The 20326-nt window shown below is 36.4% G+C and overlaps 1 protein-coding gene across 16 annotated transcripts in view; it reads left to right on the forward strand.

The window, feature by feature from the left end:
- The window catches only part of Cadps2 (calcium dependent secretion activator 2), a 526649-nt gene that overhangs the window by 410079 nt on the left and 96244 nt on the right, over positions 1–20326 (forward strand). For 10 of the 16 annotated variants that reach the window (XM_047562660.1, XM_047562661.1, XM_047562662.1 and 7 more), the window contains 3 exons: positions 2829–2892; positions 5907–6030; positions 8055–8075. In XM_047562660.1, the coding sequence (XP_047418616.1) occupies positions 2829–2892; positions 5907–6030; positions 8055–8075 (209 nt within the window). The remainder of the gene's footprint in view (positions 1–2828; positions 2893–5906; positions 6031–8054; positions 8076–20326) is intronic. The other 6 variants (XM_047562665.1, XM_047562675.1, XM_047562666.1 and 3 more) reach the window with 1 other exon arrangement.

Genomic DNA, 20326 nt, shown 5'->3' on the forward strand with positions numbered 1-20326 from the left:
TTGATATGAATGCTTAGACCAGCATTATTCATAATAACCAAAGGATAAAAACAAACCAAATACTTATCAACAAGGAATGGATAAACAGTGTATTCCTTGCATTGGAATACCACCCAGTAGTATAAGGGAATGAACTGTTGAAGCATACAGCAGCATGCACTAATATTAAAATTATGCTGAGGGAGAGAAACCAGACCCTCAGAGGTATGGTTTGGGTCCAGTATGTTCTTCTCTCCCAAGAACCACATATTGTATATTCCTCCTTACATACAGTTCTAGACATGCAAACCAATCCAAATGACAGAAAACCAATCCAGCAGGGGTGGGGGAGAATATTCAGGGACCAGAAATCACCTTGTTTGTGGTGATGGTTTCACAAGGGCATATATATGTCAAAATTTAACCACATTGTATACTTTAAATGTGTGCAGTTCTTCGTATGACATACCTATAAATAAAGCTATTTTTAAAAAGAGATGCAGGGCTGAGGAATGTGACTCAGTGGTAGAATACTTGCCTAGTGTGTGCAAAGCCCTGGTTTCAACCTCAACCCTGAAAGAAAAAAAAAAAAAAAAGAAGAAAATAAATAGCAAGGACTTCTCCTGCAGTGGGAAGTTAGGATAACATATAAGACTCAAAATCAAGAATTAAAATTATTAGTGTGCAATTTAAGGATGTCAACTTAAAGGTTGACATGTTTTCCTCTAGGAAAGCACAAATTATAAACAAACATAAAAAGATTTCTGTTTTTTACAATAAAAGCCTTTCAGAAGAAGTTTTCTCTTTAGACTATGTGCATACACAAATTTGATAAAAATAAATAAATGCATTTAAAAATAAACAAAAATGATTAATCATAGGGCAGGTCTATGCAGTCTCATTTATCTTTGAGATTAATTTACCAAAGTTTGAATGAGGTTAACTTCAATTTACTCAGATTAGTTATTAAACATGGCTGGATTTTATTTGGTAATGGAGTATTTTCCATTTTGCCTTGCCATTACAGAGCTGAGAGAGTAGTAAAAACTCAAAATATTTATTTTAAAAAGCAGAACAAAATGATTCCCCTTCTTTTAAAACTTGTTTTGTGAAAATTAATTAAACTTCTGTGTAGTTATTTTCTGTACTTTATTGATTCAGGATTACTTGTACTCTGTAAATGTGTTGAATTATTTACACATCATGGGCAGCTAATGCTAATGCAGAACATACCCAGGGAGAACTCAGAGTCCCGAAATGCTAAATGTAATCTGGGGATCAGTAACATTCCATTCATAAAATGTGTCACCCACGGGTTAGTGGAAATAAACAATAGGAAAGACAATGGATGGATTATGCAAATACACTGAAAAGATTAAGCAGGGGGAGGAAACTACAAGAACCTAATTTGTGTTTTATTTAAACATGGATTACGGTTTATAGTATAGAAAATGATTAAAGCTACTTTGCTAATTTGCTAATGCTCTAAAACACCACTGCACAGAGAAAACTCTATTAAAATAAATTAGAGGTGGATTTTTTTTAGGGGGAGTGTATAATGGGGTCAGTAGAAGCAAGGTTAAGGAAAATTTTAACAGTAAATAAAATGATAAACAGTATTCTGAAGGGAAAATTGTGACTATATTGCTTTAATTTACATTTATCTGTGGCTAGTGAATCTTTTATGAAACTAAGACCTAATCCTGAGATATATTCAATTACTGCTTTGTTCTAAAAGGAAGAGAGAAATAAGTCTTTTTCTTTAAAATTATACATAAAACAATCATACTTAAAACATGACTTGGGGGAAACCTGTTCAAATTACAGTATGAAAAAATTTATTTCATTATTACATCTGAGAAAACAAGTCCACTAAATCCCTAAATAATGGAAAAGGACATGGAGATGAATAAACTTCTTTCCAAGTCATGAGTTTGCAGCTTTCTAAGCCAGAGCAAGATGGCAGCCTAAGGGAAGCCCAGCTGCCTATAACCCTTGATTGTGAGGAAGGAGTGATAGTCCTGGAAAGGGATGCTTTGCTGGATCTGGTTCAACAAGCAAAGAGCTGGAGCAAGGTGAATTAGCTCTGATACTCAGTACTCTTTAAGTGAAATTGACCTGAAGAAGGAGTCCCTTGTAAAGAGCAATGAACCTGTTACCCCATTGTGGCAACTGACTTTAAAAGGAGGCCGTTCCTCTCCCAGCCCCCTCTAACCCTGATTTCAGAACATCCCCATTACCTGTCTGCCCTCCAATTGTTGCTATTTAGTTGGACTATGTGGAGCTAGAAATAATTTGGGACAAATAACTGTGCTGACAGATGAAGTTCAGAGGGTTTGTGTGATGTATGGTGAAAGAAGAATTAGTCACCATGGTAGCAAGGTGAAGTATCAGCAAAAGGGGCAAGGGAACTTGTCCTGGAAGCTATGTGTGCAGATGTTTCCATCTCCAAACACACTAGTTCTGGGAAGAAATAGGAGAAATAATTTCATTTTCTCCTAGAGCTTTAATAACAACAAATCTTAAACAAGAAATTATTAGGTAGTGCATATTAATTGTCTCTGTGAATGACCCTTGACACTCTTTTTAATTGTACTCTTTCAGTACATGCTTCATCCAAACTTAAAAACTTTTTCATCACAGTTGACACCTTTTTATTATTTAAAACTTTTAAATCATAGGACTAGGTAAATTTTAGCAGTTAAAAGTTTTCCCGGATGAGTTGATGCTATTTTAAACTCTTCTTGTGGTTTTCTAATAATGCCAAGTAATATAAGTGTGAGTCATCTACCTCTTGGGTATTAAATGTTTGACTTTTTTTCTTTTTTTTCTTTCTTTTGTCTTTAAAGATACTGCTTTCCCTTTGGACGACCTGAAGGTGCTCTAAAAGCTACGCTCTCATTACTTGAAAGGGTATGTTTGGACATTACTTTGTAAACTCTATTTGCATTGTCAGTTGCTGTGTATATTGGTTATTGAACTAGGCACACAGTCTCATTCCTCATGAGTCTACTACAAGAGTTTGTTGCATTTCATGAATTTCTTACCTTTTGTTACTACATTCAGATTCTCCCTCTACCAACCTCTCCCTCCTGGAAGACTTCCCATTGCCATCCTATCCTTTGGATAACATTCATATTTCTACCTCCTTTTTTCTCTCATGCTGCTAATCTTCTTTTTATTTTACAATTAATTTTCTCTGTTTTTCAAGGTCTTTTATTATCTCTGCAACTTTATTTGTACTTCTGCCTGCCGTAGTCCTCAGTGACTGTAAGAGAATATCATTTAATGTGCATAAACAAATCATTCCTATCATTCCTTCCATTCAAAATATGTTTCAGAATTTATTTTACTTCAATTTGTGTGTTTCCTTAAATGGATTCACAAGTTTTAGAAAGTGTTTTTCCCTACAAGATCAATAGTAAATAAGAGTTTAAATTCATGCTAAAAATTCATTTTAAATGTAAGTATAAATGCCTGTCTGTGTGGCAGTTGAGGTCTGAAAGGGAGGTATCTTTTTCATCTGCCCATAGATCTGTTCATATGCTAGTTGGATGCTAATAGTTAAACTGTTTGATAATGTAGTCAGCTCCTTTTCAATATCAGAATTTAAAAGAATTTCTGGGCATCATCTATAGCTCATGATTCAATTATCCTGGTCCTGATTTATCTACTCGTTCTTGTCTCTTTTTCTGCCAAATTCACTCTAGAGATTTATGTTGTTTATTAGCAACTCCACTCAAAGCAGAAAGGCAAGACATTGCTCAGATATTATAGCTCTGTTCCAGTGACTTAAGAACGTGGGAGATGAGGACTAGAACTGATGATTAAAATGAAATCTTCAGATTACAGACGGATTTCATTTATATATCCCTGTCTTATCCCTGGTTGTTGTGCACTGTGTGATAGAATATTATTATAAAATTATATCATGCTAGAATTTTGGTAAGAAAATCTGCATGTAACCCAAGCTTTTCAGAATATTCATTTCATTCTGTTCATTAAGATATCACACATAAAATGAAATCCTTAAAGAGCACTTTACTTTTTGGAACTGCATCCCATCATGTATACCTGGTGCAGTCTCTCTGTGTCCTGGTTTCCATGGCAGAGATTTCTCCTCCTCACAGCAGGGAAGAGTTAGTAATAGCAGAGATGCCCTTGTGCCCTGCATTGACAGGTGACAGGAGGAACAGTGACCTTTATTCTAGTTATAGTCATTAATCACATCTCTTGGCTGATTGAAAGAGAAATGTTAAAGACCATTTCTTCATTTTTTTATGTCTCTTGACTTATTGGCAACTCAGAAAAATAAAATTAAATCTACATGTGCATTCTTAATACTTATGAAACCTTGGAAGAACACAGGAAGGAAGTATGAAAAGAGAGGTTTGTACCTCCCACTTCACCAGAAAATAGGATTCAGTTTTAATCCATTTCAAATTAAGTGCCCAGATCTTACAGAATATGAAATATTGCCTAATTTAAGCCCCAGACTCACCTCTGTGGCAGTCATACATTGTCATTTCTAGTAGCTGTTGCTGCTATTTAAAGTTTATCACCATAGGAAGCCTAATGATAAAGTTTAAAATTCTTTCTATCAAACAAAGTTGATCTTAATGTTAAACTTTAGCAAAAATCACATTTAATAGAGTAGTGCATGTTTAATGCTTGTATGTATTTTATTATGCACAAAAGGATTTTCTGATTACAAAGAGTCTGAAGTGTAGACCTGATTAAAGTTTCAGAATAGCATGAAGGATAGTTGAATTTGATAAGGGGAGAAAATTTTTAAATGATAATTTACCATTTTCAAAAAAGGAAATCTTGCATAATAAAATGTTAAAATATTATCCCACTCTTGAATGATTGAATAAATTAGAGATTGCAATATCCTTAGCGATGAGGCTGATTGAAAAGAGAATGAAGTAATGATTAAATAGATTCTTTCCTGTTCTTTCGAGACAAAAGACTAATAGAATAGTTAGATCACCTACAAAAGCATCATCTTCTTTATATTTTGTCATATATAATATCATTTGAATATAAGCACAAGAAAAATTGTGCTAACTATATGGAATAATAGAGTTTGACTAATAGTATAATCAAAAGTGATTGTGAGCAGTTTCATCATTAAGAAAGTTTTAAAGAAAATGATCAATGAATCATTATAAAAGTGTTTACATTTATATGGCATTTTGAATTTTGGATATAATTGTATTTATTCCTTGCTAATAATAAAAGTTTTTAAGGAAGACTCCAAAAACATTTTTGGAACCCAACAGAGAATAATTAGTTATTTTGTTCAAAACTGCAGGAAGTTTCCATATATTTTAGCCTTTGATATTTTATAAGCATTCATTTCACTAAGACAAAGCAGTTTTCTTCCCCATCTTTTTATAGTTTGTCGCAGTATGTTCAATAGATCACAGTCATTAAGGTTTAATTAGTGAAAGAAGTCCTCTTGATTTTTACAGAGATTGAAAATATGCCTATTCCTAATAGATTTTCTCTTATTATTTTCAAATATATTGCTCAGAAGAACTAGGGCTTTTAAATTAGAGAAGTATAAGACAAACTTTGTTTATTATTTGTCCCAAGTACTGTAATCCTGACCTGAAACAGCTGCTCTAATGGTGTCTTGGGTCCCTGGAGGAAAAGTGACAGTCACACTGAATGGTGTCCTGGCCTATGGGAGGTTTTGATGTGCATAAATGAGGCTTAAACAGGAGGAACCAAGACTGAAGGATTAGGTTCCCAGTTGTGAAGTGCCGACTCTTTACTTACCCCCAAGTTATAGAGGACCCCCTTCCCCCTCCCCAGGAATAGGCGTGTCTAGGACAATTTGTGCCATTTAAGTATTTATTTTATGCAACATCTGTCTTCTATCTTTCTCTCCCCCCCGCCCTTCACTTCTTTCTCGGTAGGTTTTAATGAAAGATATTGCCACTCCCATACCAGCAGAAGAGGTGAAGAAAGTGGTCAGAAAATGTCTCGAGAAAGCTGCCTTGATCAATTACACTAGACTCACAGAATATGCCAAAATAGAAGGTCAGTGCAGTGAGCAATTGCCCAAGTGGCAGTGAGAGCCAACAATGCCTATTAACTGAGTTTTCAATGAGAAGTCCTTTCCTTTCCTGAACAGTCCTGGACCATGGCAAAGGGAAATGTCTCATTAAAATCTCAGCTGGTGAACTGAAGAGCTTTTTCCTATTCATTGCTTTAATATGCCTCCTGGGACTCTGCTTGAATGAAAGACCCAGGATTCGTGCCTAAGTTGTCCTTTGTTCTTATTTTGAGTTTTCAAGAAACCAAAGGTGTTTTCATGGGCTGTATTTTTTGACATTACTTGTAAGTATGTCTAACATTTCAACTGTGGACTCTGCACTCTTTCCCAATCAGTATCAGTGTAGTATTATGTAATTTTATTTTCTATTCTGCAGTGTCACTCAGAGAAGGAAGAAACTTGTTGATTATTGTGAGGGCTGAAAGAAACCTATAGAACTTCCTGTATTGCTTGTGATATATTGATGCATTAGAAAGATTAGATCTCTCGAGGGGACTGTGCACTTTTTTCTCTTTCTTTGGGTTTTAGTCATTAAGGACGCTGATATTTAAAATGTTTAGAGATAAGTAGATTGGAATTTGTGGCAAAATCAGCTTCTATTCATTGATCCTTTGAAAGATTTATCTAAAAGAAGCAGAAAAGACCTCTGGTTCTTTGCTCAAATTACCATAAACTGACTTATGTAAACATGTAGCATTACCTGAGGGAGGAAAGAAGTTTAAGTTAATGTTAAATACTTTATCTAAAAATAAAAAGTGAATCATCCTTTAGAAAAATTTTAGCAATAGAAAATTATGCTTAGTGAATTATAAATTTATGAATTAGTTGATATTAGGATAGCATTGTCAAAATTTAGCCAATGGAAAACATCTGATTATAATTGGTTGTGCTATCACTCCTTTTCTGTCTCCAAATCTGGTCAAGCTCTCTAACAAGCATGTGATAACCAACCTCCTGAGTGATTAACAAAAAAGCCATCTCATCACTATAGCAACCAATATTATATCACGAGAGTAACAACATGACACCTCCTTAGTTACCAGTTTAACATCATTAATTATGATATCATGTCGTGTTAAAGCGAAAGCAGGGAACATTAGATCATTTGAGGAGGGTGGAAGATAAACACGTTGGTTTTCGGTTTTGAATACTCATTCAAATAATTTTCATGTTCAGGAGTATTAAGTGTTCCGAACAGAGATTCAGAGAATTAACATAAAAATAGAAATATTAAAGCCTTCAAATCTGTCAAAGAAAAAAAAGTTTGTGCATACCTCCAATAAGCACAATATTATTTTATACAAATGTTATCAACCTTATCCAAAACACTATGTTTCCTCTTGTTCTTCATTGTTAGCTAACAATTTTTGGCCATTGCCTTATTCAAAAATACCGAAAAGGTACACACTACATTTTTATACAGTCTCCATTTATTTTATTATAGTCATAGAGTCCAGTTTAAAATGAATAAAGAACATTTTATTTGTAAAGACAACTCTGTATTAGCGAAAGCCTATGTAGGACCAAATGGAGGATGAGCAGAGACCACACCTGCCTCACCTCATACCTCCAGTCTAGTGGGAGAAGATTCTAGAAAATGAATCCTAGCAATCTACTCAGGTGGAACTACCAAGCAATCTCCTCTCAAAAAGAAAAAAAAGGAAAAGAAAAACCAACACAAAGAACCAACAAAGTGATGCAGGGCTGGGGTGTAGCTCAGTGGCGAGTGGCTGCCTGGCTTGGGATCCCCAGGACCACACAAGCAAAAATTCTCTTGCTCATTAGCTGAGAAAAACTCTGCTTTTTAATTATCTACTTTCTCCCTCCCTTTTTATCTTTAGAAAACGTGCTTTTGTTTTGTGTCCAGGACCAGGCCAAGACCAAAATCAAATTTACGTTAGAAATAGAAAGGAAAACTTACTTTTCCTTGTTTGATTATCTTCTGCATTACATGAGCATCATGAGTAGTCTTTGCTTTTCTCCTAAATTCTCTTTTCTTATGTTTTAGGCCTGGCAGAAAAGGAAACAGGTAACTGATGTCTCTGCATGCCTACGCCATTATTTCTAACATGGTAGTGTGATTTTTTTGTTGTTGTCGTTAAACTACTCTTTTGAGGTATTACTGACATGCAAAGAGCTGTATTTATTTAATGTATACAGCTTAGATAAATTTGAAGATAAGTATACAGCCATGAAACCATCACCAAAATCTATGCTCTAACTCATTTATCACTTCCAAAAGTTTCCTCCTACCATCTTCATCATTATTATTATTTGTGATAAAAACACTTACCATGAGATCTACCCTCTTAGTGATTTTTAAGTGTACAATACCGTTAACTGTAGGCGTTCTGTTGTGCAGTAGGTCCACAGGGCTTACTCAGCTTGCACAGCTGAAACTTGGAACCCCATAATTAATACCTGCCCCATTTGTCCTTTCCTTAACCCCTAGCAATCACTGTTCTATACTCCACTTAAATGGGTTCAACTAGTTTAGATTTCTCATATAAGGGAGTTCCATGGTTTGTCCTTATGTATCTGGTTTATATACCACAAGTGGGATTGCTAAATCCTATGGTAGTTCTATGTTTTTTTGTTTTTGTTTTTGTTTTTTACAAGAACCACCATTCTGCTTTTTAGACTGTACCAGTTCACATTCCCACCAATAGTACCTAAAGTTTCTCGTTTCCCTTCATCCTCACCAACACTTAGTGTGGTGATAGGCAGTGTTTGGTTTTGATAATAGTCATCCTAACAGGAGTAAGTTGATATCACATTTTGGTTTTGATTTCCATTTCCCTGAAGTAGTATTGAGCATTTTTCAGGTACCTGTTAACCACTGGTAAGTCCTCTTTTGAGAACTGTCTCTGTTCCTCTGCCCATATTAAATTGGTTGTTTTTTATGGTGTTTTGTTTTGTGGGCTGTTGAGTAAGTTTTCTTATGTATTCCAGGTATTAACCCTTTTTTGGATATATAGTTTGCAAATATTTTCTTGCCTTCTGTAGTTTGCTTTTTCATCTTGCCTTTCCTTTGCTTTTGGTGTTTGGAGATTGACAAATGGCTCTCTCTTTTCAGGGCATCTGTTAGATCATTTTGACTAAGGATACTAAAAAGGCTTGGACTTTTTTCAGAACTATTGCTGATGCTTTGGGAAAACATAGTGCTTTATCTCTGTAAAAGTCCAACAGTATTTTTTGATAATGAATTCAAAGCAAAGAACCTGAGGCCATGTTAATGTTATGATTGTGTTTAAAGCTTGGACACTTATCTTATTTGGAAGCAATTGCCAATATTTGAAGGGCTCTTAGAACTAAAAGAGAACACCATCTTCCTTTATCACTCTTGAAAAATAACATGAAAATAAAAAGCATAAATTCTATTATATAAAAGTAAGCAGTTCTTAACTCTGAAAGTTGTTAATCAGGAATAAGCAAAGGTTATGAAAACCCTTATCTCAGGAAAGTGCTCAGAAATAGTTTTTCTCTGCATCTCTGTAATTTTAAAGATTGTATTGCTTTTTTCTTGTATTTAAAGATTGTATTTTCTTTTTTCTTGCCTCTTATGACGATTATCAATAATTTAACTTTATATGCCACTTTCTGTCCATCCTATCTGCCTGCTCTTTAGCCCCTGTGGGCAGAGTCCTTCCTGCCTTCTTCCTAGTATCACAGCAATGAGCACTGTACCTGGTGACACAGACGAGGCACTCAGAATTTTGGAGGCAAGATATAGTTAGTTCCATTTGGAAATAATGGAGCAAGAGACAAGTAATAGACCTTTCTAAGCCTAGTTTCTTCATTTTATTCTTATTTACTTGCAAAGTTGATTGGCTTGTTTTTCACTGATGTCATTCATTAGCACACCTCCCTCCCTCCCTCCCTCCCTCCCTCCCTCCCCTGCCCTCTCTCCCTCTGTCTCTAACTTTTAGCATGGGAAGCCTTTAAAATTATTTTCAGTATTTGACCCTAGAAGGTGACAGGGAGAAAACAAAAACAAAACAAAACACTCAGATTCATCCACAAGAAAGGAAAAAAAAGATACCTTAAAATGTTTGATAAGTGCTCTTTAGGGAAAAACATAATCAGAAAAAATAAGTTATCATCATCCCCACCTAAGACAGTCCATTGCAATAGCGACAATTCCATGCTCTTTAACAAACTTTTCAAAGTTTTATGATGTTAAACGCCACTACACTATTATTGTGTAAATTAAGTTTTTATTCTAGTTTACAAACAAGTCGAGGAGTGTCTGGCTTTCCCTCTGCTGCAGGGTAAATAAGCCAGTCTGCTGGGACTAGACTCAGGCGTCCTGATCCCTAACCTATGAAGTACACTCCTCCTGTGAAATAGGAAGGGGTCACAGTGGACCTCCGTGAAGTGTGAACAGGGGTGCCCTGTAGAGTTGCCTTCCTCTATTAAAGAGAGTGGGGGAGGAGGAGAGGTATCCCCCACATTCCCACTGCCCCTAGATGGAAGTTTTCCCTGCACTCCTATCTAGCATCCATATCACTGCTCAACCATACAGGTCAGCAACTCTAGGAAAAATACATTTATTAATATAATACCTTATATTAGGTAGATGGGAGTGAAGGGAGGAGAAGGGATATGGGAGTAGGAATGATAGTAGAGTGAAACAGACATTATCACCTCATGTACATATATGACTGCATGACCGATGTGATCCTGCAATATGTATAATAATCAGAAAAATGAGAAACTATATACTCCATTTATGTATGATCTATCAAAATGCATAAATGCATTCTACTGTCATGTACGATAAATTAGAACAAATAAAATTTTTTTTTAATTAAATGCTTATTTAGAACAGAAAAATTAACATGATCTCTGATTTAAATGGATGGAGGGGAAAGCTAATCTCAATTGAAGGATGTTCTGAAGTTAACAGGAGTTTCTAAGAAATGGTTTTACCTTCTTTTAGTTGCATTTAGTAGCAGGTTAGCCCTTTAGGATTAACTAGTAGATGTGCTTACAGGAGTGCTTTTAAAAGTGGGTAAAAATGAGAGTATCAATTGCATGTCTAAGTGTTCAAAAGCTTGATGACTCTTTCAAATGGTAGTCTCTCAAGCACTTATGCTACCTAAAAAGAGCAAAATTCTGCCCAAGATGTGTTGTAATTTTGTCAGCTCTTGACTGCCTATGTGTTCCAGAGGTTTTCTGTTTACATTGTTCCATTAGTTACTTCAACAACTTCACAAAATGGAGATTTTACAGAAGAGATCACTGAGACTTCAGGAAAGACATTAGTAACTTGCAGGAGGCCTTGCTATTGTCATTGAAACTCAGCAGATCTGGGATTCACTCCATATATCTCAGACCCCAGGCCCCCCCCCCATCCTATTCTTCCCACTGCTGCTGCAACTCCAAGACTGTCTGCATCAAAGTAATGACATCTTATATGAACACTCAGGCACGACCCAAAAGCCAAGGCTTCCTGTTTGTTAATATTTGTACTTTTTCCAATAACAATACTCTTACTTGGTCACAAGAGCAAAAACTTCTGTGCCAGGCACTATTTTGAACTCTTTATGTGGGTCAAGTCATTTACTCCTTACAATGATCCTTTGCAATAAATATTATTGTTATTATTTTTTTCTTTTTTGAGAAAACTGAACAAGAGAAGTTGTACACATAATTACCAGGTGGATCATTAGAAATCACTATCTAACTGCTTGCCTCTCTCCATCTTTCTCCCTCCTGAAAAGCTTGTATAGTTATATTTGTACTCAGTTAATAATTGTTTTGCTTTTTTCTCATAGATCTCATGATGTCAGGTATTGAAAGTGATTAAAATTTAAAATTGAGAAGTCCCCTCCCAACCCAGACAACACAGTGTACATAGTTCATTCGCCTGGCTTTCTGTCCTATGATGTTAGCTGCATGAGGGTAAGGCGTTTCATGTTTTCCTAACTGCTATCTCCACAGTGCTGAGAAAAGTATACAGCACATATTTGGTACTCCATAAATATTTATCAAACATACAAATGAGTTTATGGCACAAACTGTTATCAGGCTACTTGTAGCAGAAATAACAGCCATAAACTGGCAGGCTGCCTTACAAAAGGTCATTCGAACCAATCACTGAATAATTAAAATGTAGGGCGAAAGCTAACCACTTAAAAAATAATGAGAAAAATAAACCCAAGTTTTATGGTGCTTTTATAAAAGGGAGAAGCAGAAAGGCACTAGCATGACTCAGAAAGGCAGAGGTTCTGGATAGCAGATGTATTTTTGGTGCTAAGTATCTAACCTGCTTCTGTTGTTTTATAATCCAGCATGCTGCTCGGTTGTGACTCAAGTTCTCTTCCATCCTTGGAAATTCTTCAGATCTCCATTGGCAGCATGAGTGTGTAGAATAAAGAGATTCTAAAATTTGGTAATGGATTAAATAAAGCCAATAGACTCTTTCTAGATATCTTCTTCCCTTCTAGGGAATTGTTGGCATGTTTCATGAGAACCGATGGTTCATTTTGAGAACTGAAATTTCTAGACAGCAATTCTTTTTTAATTTGGAAGCTATAAAATGCTATTTGCTTGAATTGGTTTTTTTGTAATACTAATTAAGAAATCTTTGATTTACACGGTAGCAAAATCAACTAGATTTCTTCTTGGTTTAATTATGCTACTAACTATACTAGTTATATAGTGAGATTATTTATAATCTGGAATTCAAAATGACACTGAAACTCTGTTTTCCTAGTTTGTTTTCTTTAGCTCACCTATCTTATTGATGCAATTTAGGCATATATATATTTGGGAGGGGGGTACCAGGGGTTGATTCTGGGGGTATTTAATCATTGAGCCACATCCCCAGCCCATTTTATTTTTTATTTTGAGACAGTCTCACTAACTTACCTAGGGCCTCACTGAGTTGCTGAGGTTGGCTTTCAACATGCAATCCTCCTGCCCCAGGCTCCCAAGTTGCTGGGATTACAGACTTGTGCCACCATACCCGGCAGTATTATTTTTAAAGAAAAATTGATGTGTTCTTCAGTTCAAAGAATTTCTCATAGACAAGAACAGCAATAATCATCTCATAACAGTCCTGCATTCTCCTGAAAACTATGTATCATAGTGTGACTTATACTTGCTACTTCTTGGAGCCAGCCTTGACATGGGATCTTTCACATAAGCTTCTTGGGAATGTAGAAATGTGGAGGTGTCCTGAAGAAAAGGTGGTGTGGATGGAATAGATGAAGTCTTTGTGTGGGGAGGATCTTTTTCGGCCCTCTGGTTGCCAGGTTCCCAGGTCCAAGCCCCAGTGAGCTCATTTTCAGAGTCTCAGTTGAACGAATGGGAAGGCTTCCCCAGAGGGCACAGTGCTGACTTTGTTTTAAAAAAGAAGTTGCACTGTGGCAGTCCTTACGTCATTAGAATGTGTATGCCATCTAGGTAGCATTTTAATTTAGAACTGTATTGTCAGACAATAGTGATAAATAGGAAATAAATAAAAGCTGTCGTTCTTGAGAACTTGTGTGCCTAGAAGCTGAGTGTGTAGACCAAAGGACATAGTTGACGAAAATGTTTGGTTAGCAGTGTCAAATGTTTTGCTAATATTTCGAAGATAACGTAAGAGTTTTCTGTCAAAGACGCTTTATGTTTGCTTATAAATTTGATTTAAATTGAGTACTATGTGTCACCATGAACTGTGGTTTCTAACATTTAAATGCTAGACCAAAATTTAATGTTCCCCTAAACATTGACATCCCTTTCCATAAAATACTTTGTATATTGAAGGAAATTGAATTCTCATCCATAAGAAAGCAAGAATTCCTACCCAACTTTTTTGAGGAGTATGGTATGGACAATGGGACCTTGCTCACAAAGTAAAATGACTGTTTCCAGATCACCTGCTGATTAGGGACAGAGCAGTAGATACAATTAGACTTTAAGACAATGAAGATAAATTACTGATTTTTTTTTTCTTTAGCATATTTGAGAAAATCCCTTCAGTCAGAGTTTTTAGTTAGTAAAGCATTATGTGTATTTATCATAAAAGTTTGTTGTGTGAGCTACACAGATTTAGTTTCTGTGATCATCTGGATAAAAGACTAACCAAAATATATTTTTGTATTATATATAAGATGTGGGTATTGTTCATAAGATCAATGGAATATTTTAATTTCCTAAGAAGATAAATTTTTTTTCTGATAATCATAAGTTTCTTTGATTCCATCATCTAGTATGATACAATGGAAGTGTTAACCTTCAACTAGATTTATCAATATGTTTTTATCAATATATTGAATTAGGTGTCTTTGATACTGCTCCCTGACCACATGACTGTTCTTTTTCTATTAAACATACAGACAAGAAAGTGTCAAGAACATAATCCCCTTTAAGTAGTACAAAAGTAAAACTCATTCACTTGGCCTTTTCCTCATCTGATCTGCAATGAATGAGGACTCCTACCATGTTTATTTACCTCAACATTTCTCCCACCTACTCACTAACCACACAGGAAAATAATCCCACACTATGTAATTTGTGTTCACACTAATTAATTAGCTCATCGCAGTGTTGGCAGATTAATTCCTGTGCATCCCAAGATGTTTGGGGGGAATAATAAGCAGGGCTGCAAGGATTATTGACTAGAGGGGCAAATGAAGACATTATTTGCTCATGTCTGATGAGGCTGAAAGCTCCGTGTGCTCCCTCAGTTTGTGTGGCACAGAGGAAAGTCTGCTGTGCAGTGCCCGGCCTCTCTCTGCATACTCAAGTGACCAGCTGAGGGAAAAGACAAGCAAGGACCAGAAAAGCACCCTTGTACACTGCAGGCACCACCCTCAAGACCTCTGCATTCACTAATTACCCAAAGGAAAGGACCAAAAGAAAGAAGAGGGCTCTGTCAACCTCACACAAACCAAGGAGATGCTTAAGGACAAGTGCCTCTCTCCTCTCCAGTGGGTTCTGAGTATAAGTCCCTTTAACATCATTCCTGCTTTATCTGAGTGTGATTCTAGAAAAGCAATAATATGTGTTACTCTGTTTAAAACTGCTGACAACCCTTCACGTTGCCCTCTGCTTTGGGCTTTCCACCCCTTAAATTGGAATGAATCTAACCCACACTGACTGATTTGTCATGCCTCTGCGGAGGTGTTCTGTGACCTCAACAATGACACTTTTCCTTGATCCACAGTTTCTGTTCATGAGTCATCCATCATGTCCTTTCTTTTCTAACAGAATTCTATTTATTTAAAAAAAATTATTTATCATCCGGTGTGAGTCGTAATAGATAAGGTCACCCTCAGTCACTGCTGGTCGTGGATAATCCCATAGATAAAAATAAAAAACTTGAGTTAATCTTGAATGATGTCCCCCTCCAGGTCACACTGTCACAGGAACTTGATCTTAAGTTTTAATGACACAAATGTTAGGATATTTGAGGACAGACACCTCCTGTCAAACTTGTAAGCATGGTAGGCTTCAGCTTTCTGGCTGTTCCCTGCAAACATATCAGCCTCCACACCTACCCATGTCTGCTGTTCTCTGAATTCAGAGGGTAAAGTATATTCCTCTTCAAAACCAATGCACTCTCCTGTGATGCTGGTTTCAATTCCACCTACTTCTTTCTGGTTAGAGTTTGCTTCATTTTGCACCTCTTCTTTTTCCAGTTGTTTGCGGTTCTTTTTTCTAGATCATTCTTTTTCACTTGTAACCATGGTGTCACCCTAAAACAGGCTTACTTTGGGCCCTATACCTCCTTTTAGCTGCTATCCGAAGAGTATTGTGTACACTCATCTTTATTTCACTCACTTGACTTCTCATGTCACAGGAGTGTGGCTTTCAATCTTAGTAATCTTCCTGGTGTAGGGGTTACACTAGCCTGGAGAGTAACAGGGAGGGAGGGAAGCTTTAAATTCTGATCCTACCTCTCCCTTGCATTGGCTTGGGACAAGCAGTGCCATACCTCTTGCCATTACAATTGGAAGCTGTAGTCCAGGTCACCAGTATCTGAAAGTAATATTAAGAGTGAGATGTCCGTGAGAGCTAGAATGGCCTCAGTGAGTCACCCTTCCCCTCCTCTGCCATTCAGATCCCCAAGCTTAATGCATTGCAACCAAGAAGACTGTTGACCGAGGGCTTCTGCTTTGAGTATAACAGATTAAAGGTGAATCTGTCCACTGGATTTGCCTAATGGATTGGTAGACAGAGGAAATAATCTGTATTTGGTTTTGTATTGACCAGGGCTGTCCCTCCCAAATCCTAACCTCAGACTCCCTGCAAGGGACATGACCAAGCACCACCCGTCATCCCATTCTCAATCCCTCCAAGAGAGCCGGCTCTCATGTCACAATAACTGGATTCCTGAGGAGTACGACTCCTTCAAAAGACAGTGAATTAAATGCTGTGTACCATTGGAATCAATGAACTATATTTAGAGTGAGTGTCATATTTCAAGGGCACAAAGGATGGTACTAGTAACTTGATATAGGAACAAGAAGTCATGAAAATATTGGGTGTAAAAATAATATGGTTATAAGAAAGATAAGATACAGGATGAATTTAGCTGAAGACTTGTTAGCAACCTGGGAAATCAGAATGAGGACAGCAGGAACGGAAAACGTGGTAGAAAATATAAAAGGAAATCTAAGTGGTACACAGAGTAGAAGTAGAGGAAGTCCAACTGCCAGCAGACTCAGGAGAAAAGAACTACAGATGCAGTCTGCAAGGGAAAAAAACTAGAGGTAACAAAAGGCAGACCACCATGGAGGAACATTGTGAACAAGTCCAAAAATGGAAAGTCCGGTTGAAATCAAAATAGTTCTTGAAAAAGCATTTCTCTAAAAATCACAGGAAACAAAAACAGGCCAGCAAACTTTAAAAAAAATTAAATAGTTCTGAAAGACCTGCCCTCCCTGAATCTCTAAGGCACATTGGTTTTGGAGGTGAGTTCTACCCAACATAAAAAAACAAATAATTCCTATTCAAGATAAGTTCCATAAAATGGGAAAAGAGTGAAAGCTCCCTCATTCATTTCAAGAAGTAATATCATCTTATTCCAAACCTGTAAAGACAATAGATCAAGAGAATTATCACAGAGCTATTTCATTATGAGCAAATATGCAAAATTCCTAAATATAATATTAACTCACAATATCCAACTCTGCTTTGGGAAAATAATACATCAAAATCAATGGAATTTATCCCAGGAATGTAAAAGTTGTTTCCCATCAGAAAACAAACAAATTCAAAGGAAAATCCAAATGAATTCAACAGATTCAAAGAAAATATGTGCAACAGTTTAATACTTACACATGATTGAAATCTATACTGTTAGCAACATAAAAAGGAGACTTCCTTAACATTGAAAGCTCACCAGAAAGATCAAATATGAATATTTTACTTAAAGGAGAAAATTTGGAAACATTCCCTTCAGGGTTAGGAATAGTACATATCCTTAACTCAGAGAATCTTGGATAACATAAAAGGAATACAAAATGCATGAATAGAAAGATAAGTCAACCCAACAAAACAGAAATGCCAGAGTCTTGTCTTATTAGATACTAAAAATAAGTTATAAAGCCCATGATCAGGTGGATCACGGATGTAGAATCTGTCCCCTGTGTCTATGGAGACTGGTGGGATTCATTGGTATAAAGGAGGAACTCAGATCGGGGGGGGGGAAAGGGAGGCTGCTTAGGAGGTACTGTTAAAGGGTGGTCCCATACAATGGTTTAAAAAGAATCTGGATTCCCCTCTGATGGAATCTTTCTCTCCAGTGAGATTAGAGATTTCAATATAATGAAAGAAATACTTACCACTATAAATCTTGCATTTTTCCTTAAGTACCCCCAGTGTTTTTTTTTTACTCATTTCTTAGATAATTTTCCAAGTTTGTATTATATCTGAAGCAAAACACAATTATTTTAACTTATGTAGTGTAGATAATAAGTTGAGAATACTTAAATGAATATATTGCAGTTTCCCCAAGATCTGGAAAAATTTATATTCTTCAAAAAAGTTCTCTCTGATGAACAGAGTTCTGTAAAAATTCTCCATGGGAATATAAGCACCCCTGAGAAAAGAAAACATTTGTGCAATGTCTCCTTCAATGTGCTTCTTCCTAGGAATTATTCCCTCAGCCATGATCTATGACACCCTGAACAGCTTTTGTTAGAATCCTTGCTCCTTTCTTTGAAGATGCATGGAAATCTCATTACAAGTGTTCAACACCTGCTTCCTAAAAGGTCTCAAAAAGGATGTCAGTTTGCTCAGCTCACTTGACAGTGTGTCATGTGTTTTTTATTTTTATTTTCTACTTTCGTATGGAATGTGACTCACAGATAAATGCCATCTTGACATAACAAGTCTCCTTACTTTCACAAGCAATTTTGCAGAATTTGTCATTCTCCAGAGCTAGAGCTTGAAAACAACTGATTGGTTACCCCTCGTTTATTTACTAACATGTGTCAACAGGTAAACCAAGTGACATATAACAGCATGGCTCCTACAGAACCTTGTTAATCCTAGTAGTTTAGATATATTAAAAAGTCTTTTCCAATTGTATGAAATCAGAGTAATGCAAACTGACAGGTTTCTACCTCTTTCTTAACAGAGTTTGTAAGTGCTCGAAGTCTGCACAAATGAAACGATAGTTTCAAATTCAGTGCCTGAATTTGAATTATGTTTTGGGTATTAGGGAGGAGGAATCATTATTTGTAAGCTAGAGACAAGATGCAAACACCTAATTAAAAGGCCTCATTCGGGTGTTGGGGTAGCTCAGTGGTAGAGCACTTACCTAGCACATGTGAGGCACTGGGTTCAATCCTCGGCACCGCCTATGAATAAATAAATCAAGGTATTGTGTCCATCTTCAACTAAGAAAATGTATTTAAAAAGACCTAATTGAGGGCTAGGGATATAGCTCAGTTGGTACAGTGCTTGCCTTGTAAGCACAAGGACCTGGATTCAATCCCCAGCGCCAAAAAAAAAAAAAAAAAAAAAAAAAGACCCAATTGAATATATTAATATATATATGTGTATTTTTTTAATTCCAAAGAGGAAAATTCTTAAATATCCATAAGGCAGCAGTGCATACCACATGTTCACAGTGGTTGGCAGATGCAGGACATTAAATTTATAGAAATATTCAAAATGACACTAAGTTCATCCCTATTCTCTGTACCTGGTCTTTATGCTTATCCAACTGGGAGCCTTGACCCAAATGTTAGCATGAAATATGTGATCATTGCTAATGCATGATTTGACTGCCCTAGATGATGTTGATCACATATCAGAGGAAGCAAAGACATATACACAGACCTCAAGGTCTTTTAACCAATTTCTTACCATACAAGGCTGCAAATCTTTTCAAAGGATATCTCTCATCTTCTGGTTGCTGCCTCTAGAAAGCTTCTCTTTGTATCTCCTTCAACTGGCCTCCCAACTGGCAAGCAACACTCTGGAGTTGCTTTCAACTTGCCCAATGCCTACTCCTCAACAGACCATCTTCTCTGAGCCCCACTTACAATTCTGAGACTTTATTCCCCATTGTTTTACTTGAGTATTGGAAAGTAGGCCAAAGAGGGTAAGGGATAGGGGAAGATGTGAGTGTGGAGGTGTTCCTTTTATGCACGAATATGACAAATGACATAGAAAAGATGTCTTTGGTAAACGCAGTTAGAAAGCAAGAAAAAATAGGCATGAGATTAAAATGCTATGCACCTTAAGAATATAATGAATGGTATTGGCGTGGCAGGCACTGAGATTATTCTAGCAATTTTCAGTGCCTGAATTTGAATTATGTTTGGGAGAAATGGATGCAAGAAGTACAAAGAGCAACACACAAGAGAGGGGACCACTTATCAGTTTCAGCTATGGAATGTACCTGTGTGCACGCATATGCATAAGACCAGTTTTTAAAAATGCCTGTTATAAAATTAGCTAGCAAAGTCACAGTGGAAAATTGTGTACAGTCTTTAGAATCTTACAACCTAGTTTTTTTCCCCAAAACTAACCAGAGGAAACTAAGTATACAGGTTGAATTTTTTCTTCTCCTTCAGGCGTCTTAGTCTTTGCAACCAGCAACACTGTGGAGATACATTTTCCCCCATGAGACTTTGCAAACGTTTTTGCTTTGCAAACTTGGAGAGAAACAGGATCTCAAAAAAAGACAACTTTAATAAAACTAAAATCTGGATATCTATGATTCTCATCTTTTATAAATCAGGTTATTGTAAAAGCCCATAACAAAAGATAAAACATTAATTTCTGCATATGTGGGCACATGTAATCTTTTCTGTGTAATGCTATCAC

Source organism: Sciurus carolinensis, chromosome 8 (assembly GCF_902686445.1).
Source record: "Sciurus carolinensis chromosome 8, mSciCar1.2, whole genome shotgun sequence".
NCBI lineage: Eukaryota > Metazoa > Chordata > Mammalia > Rodentia > Sciuridae > Sciurus > Sciurus carolinensis.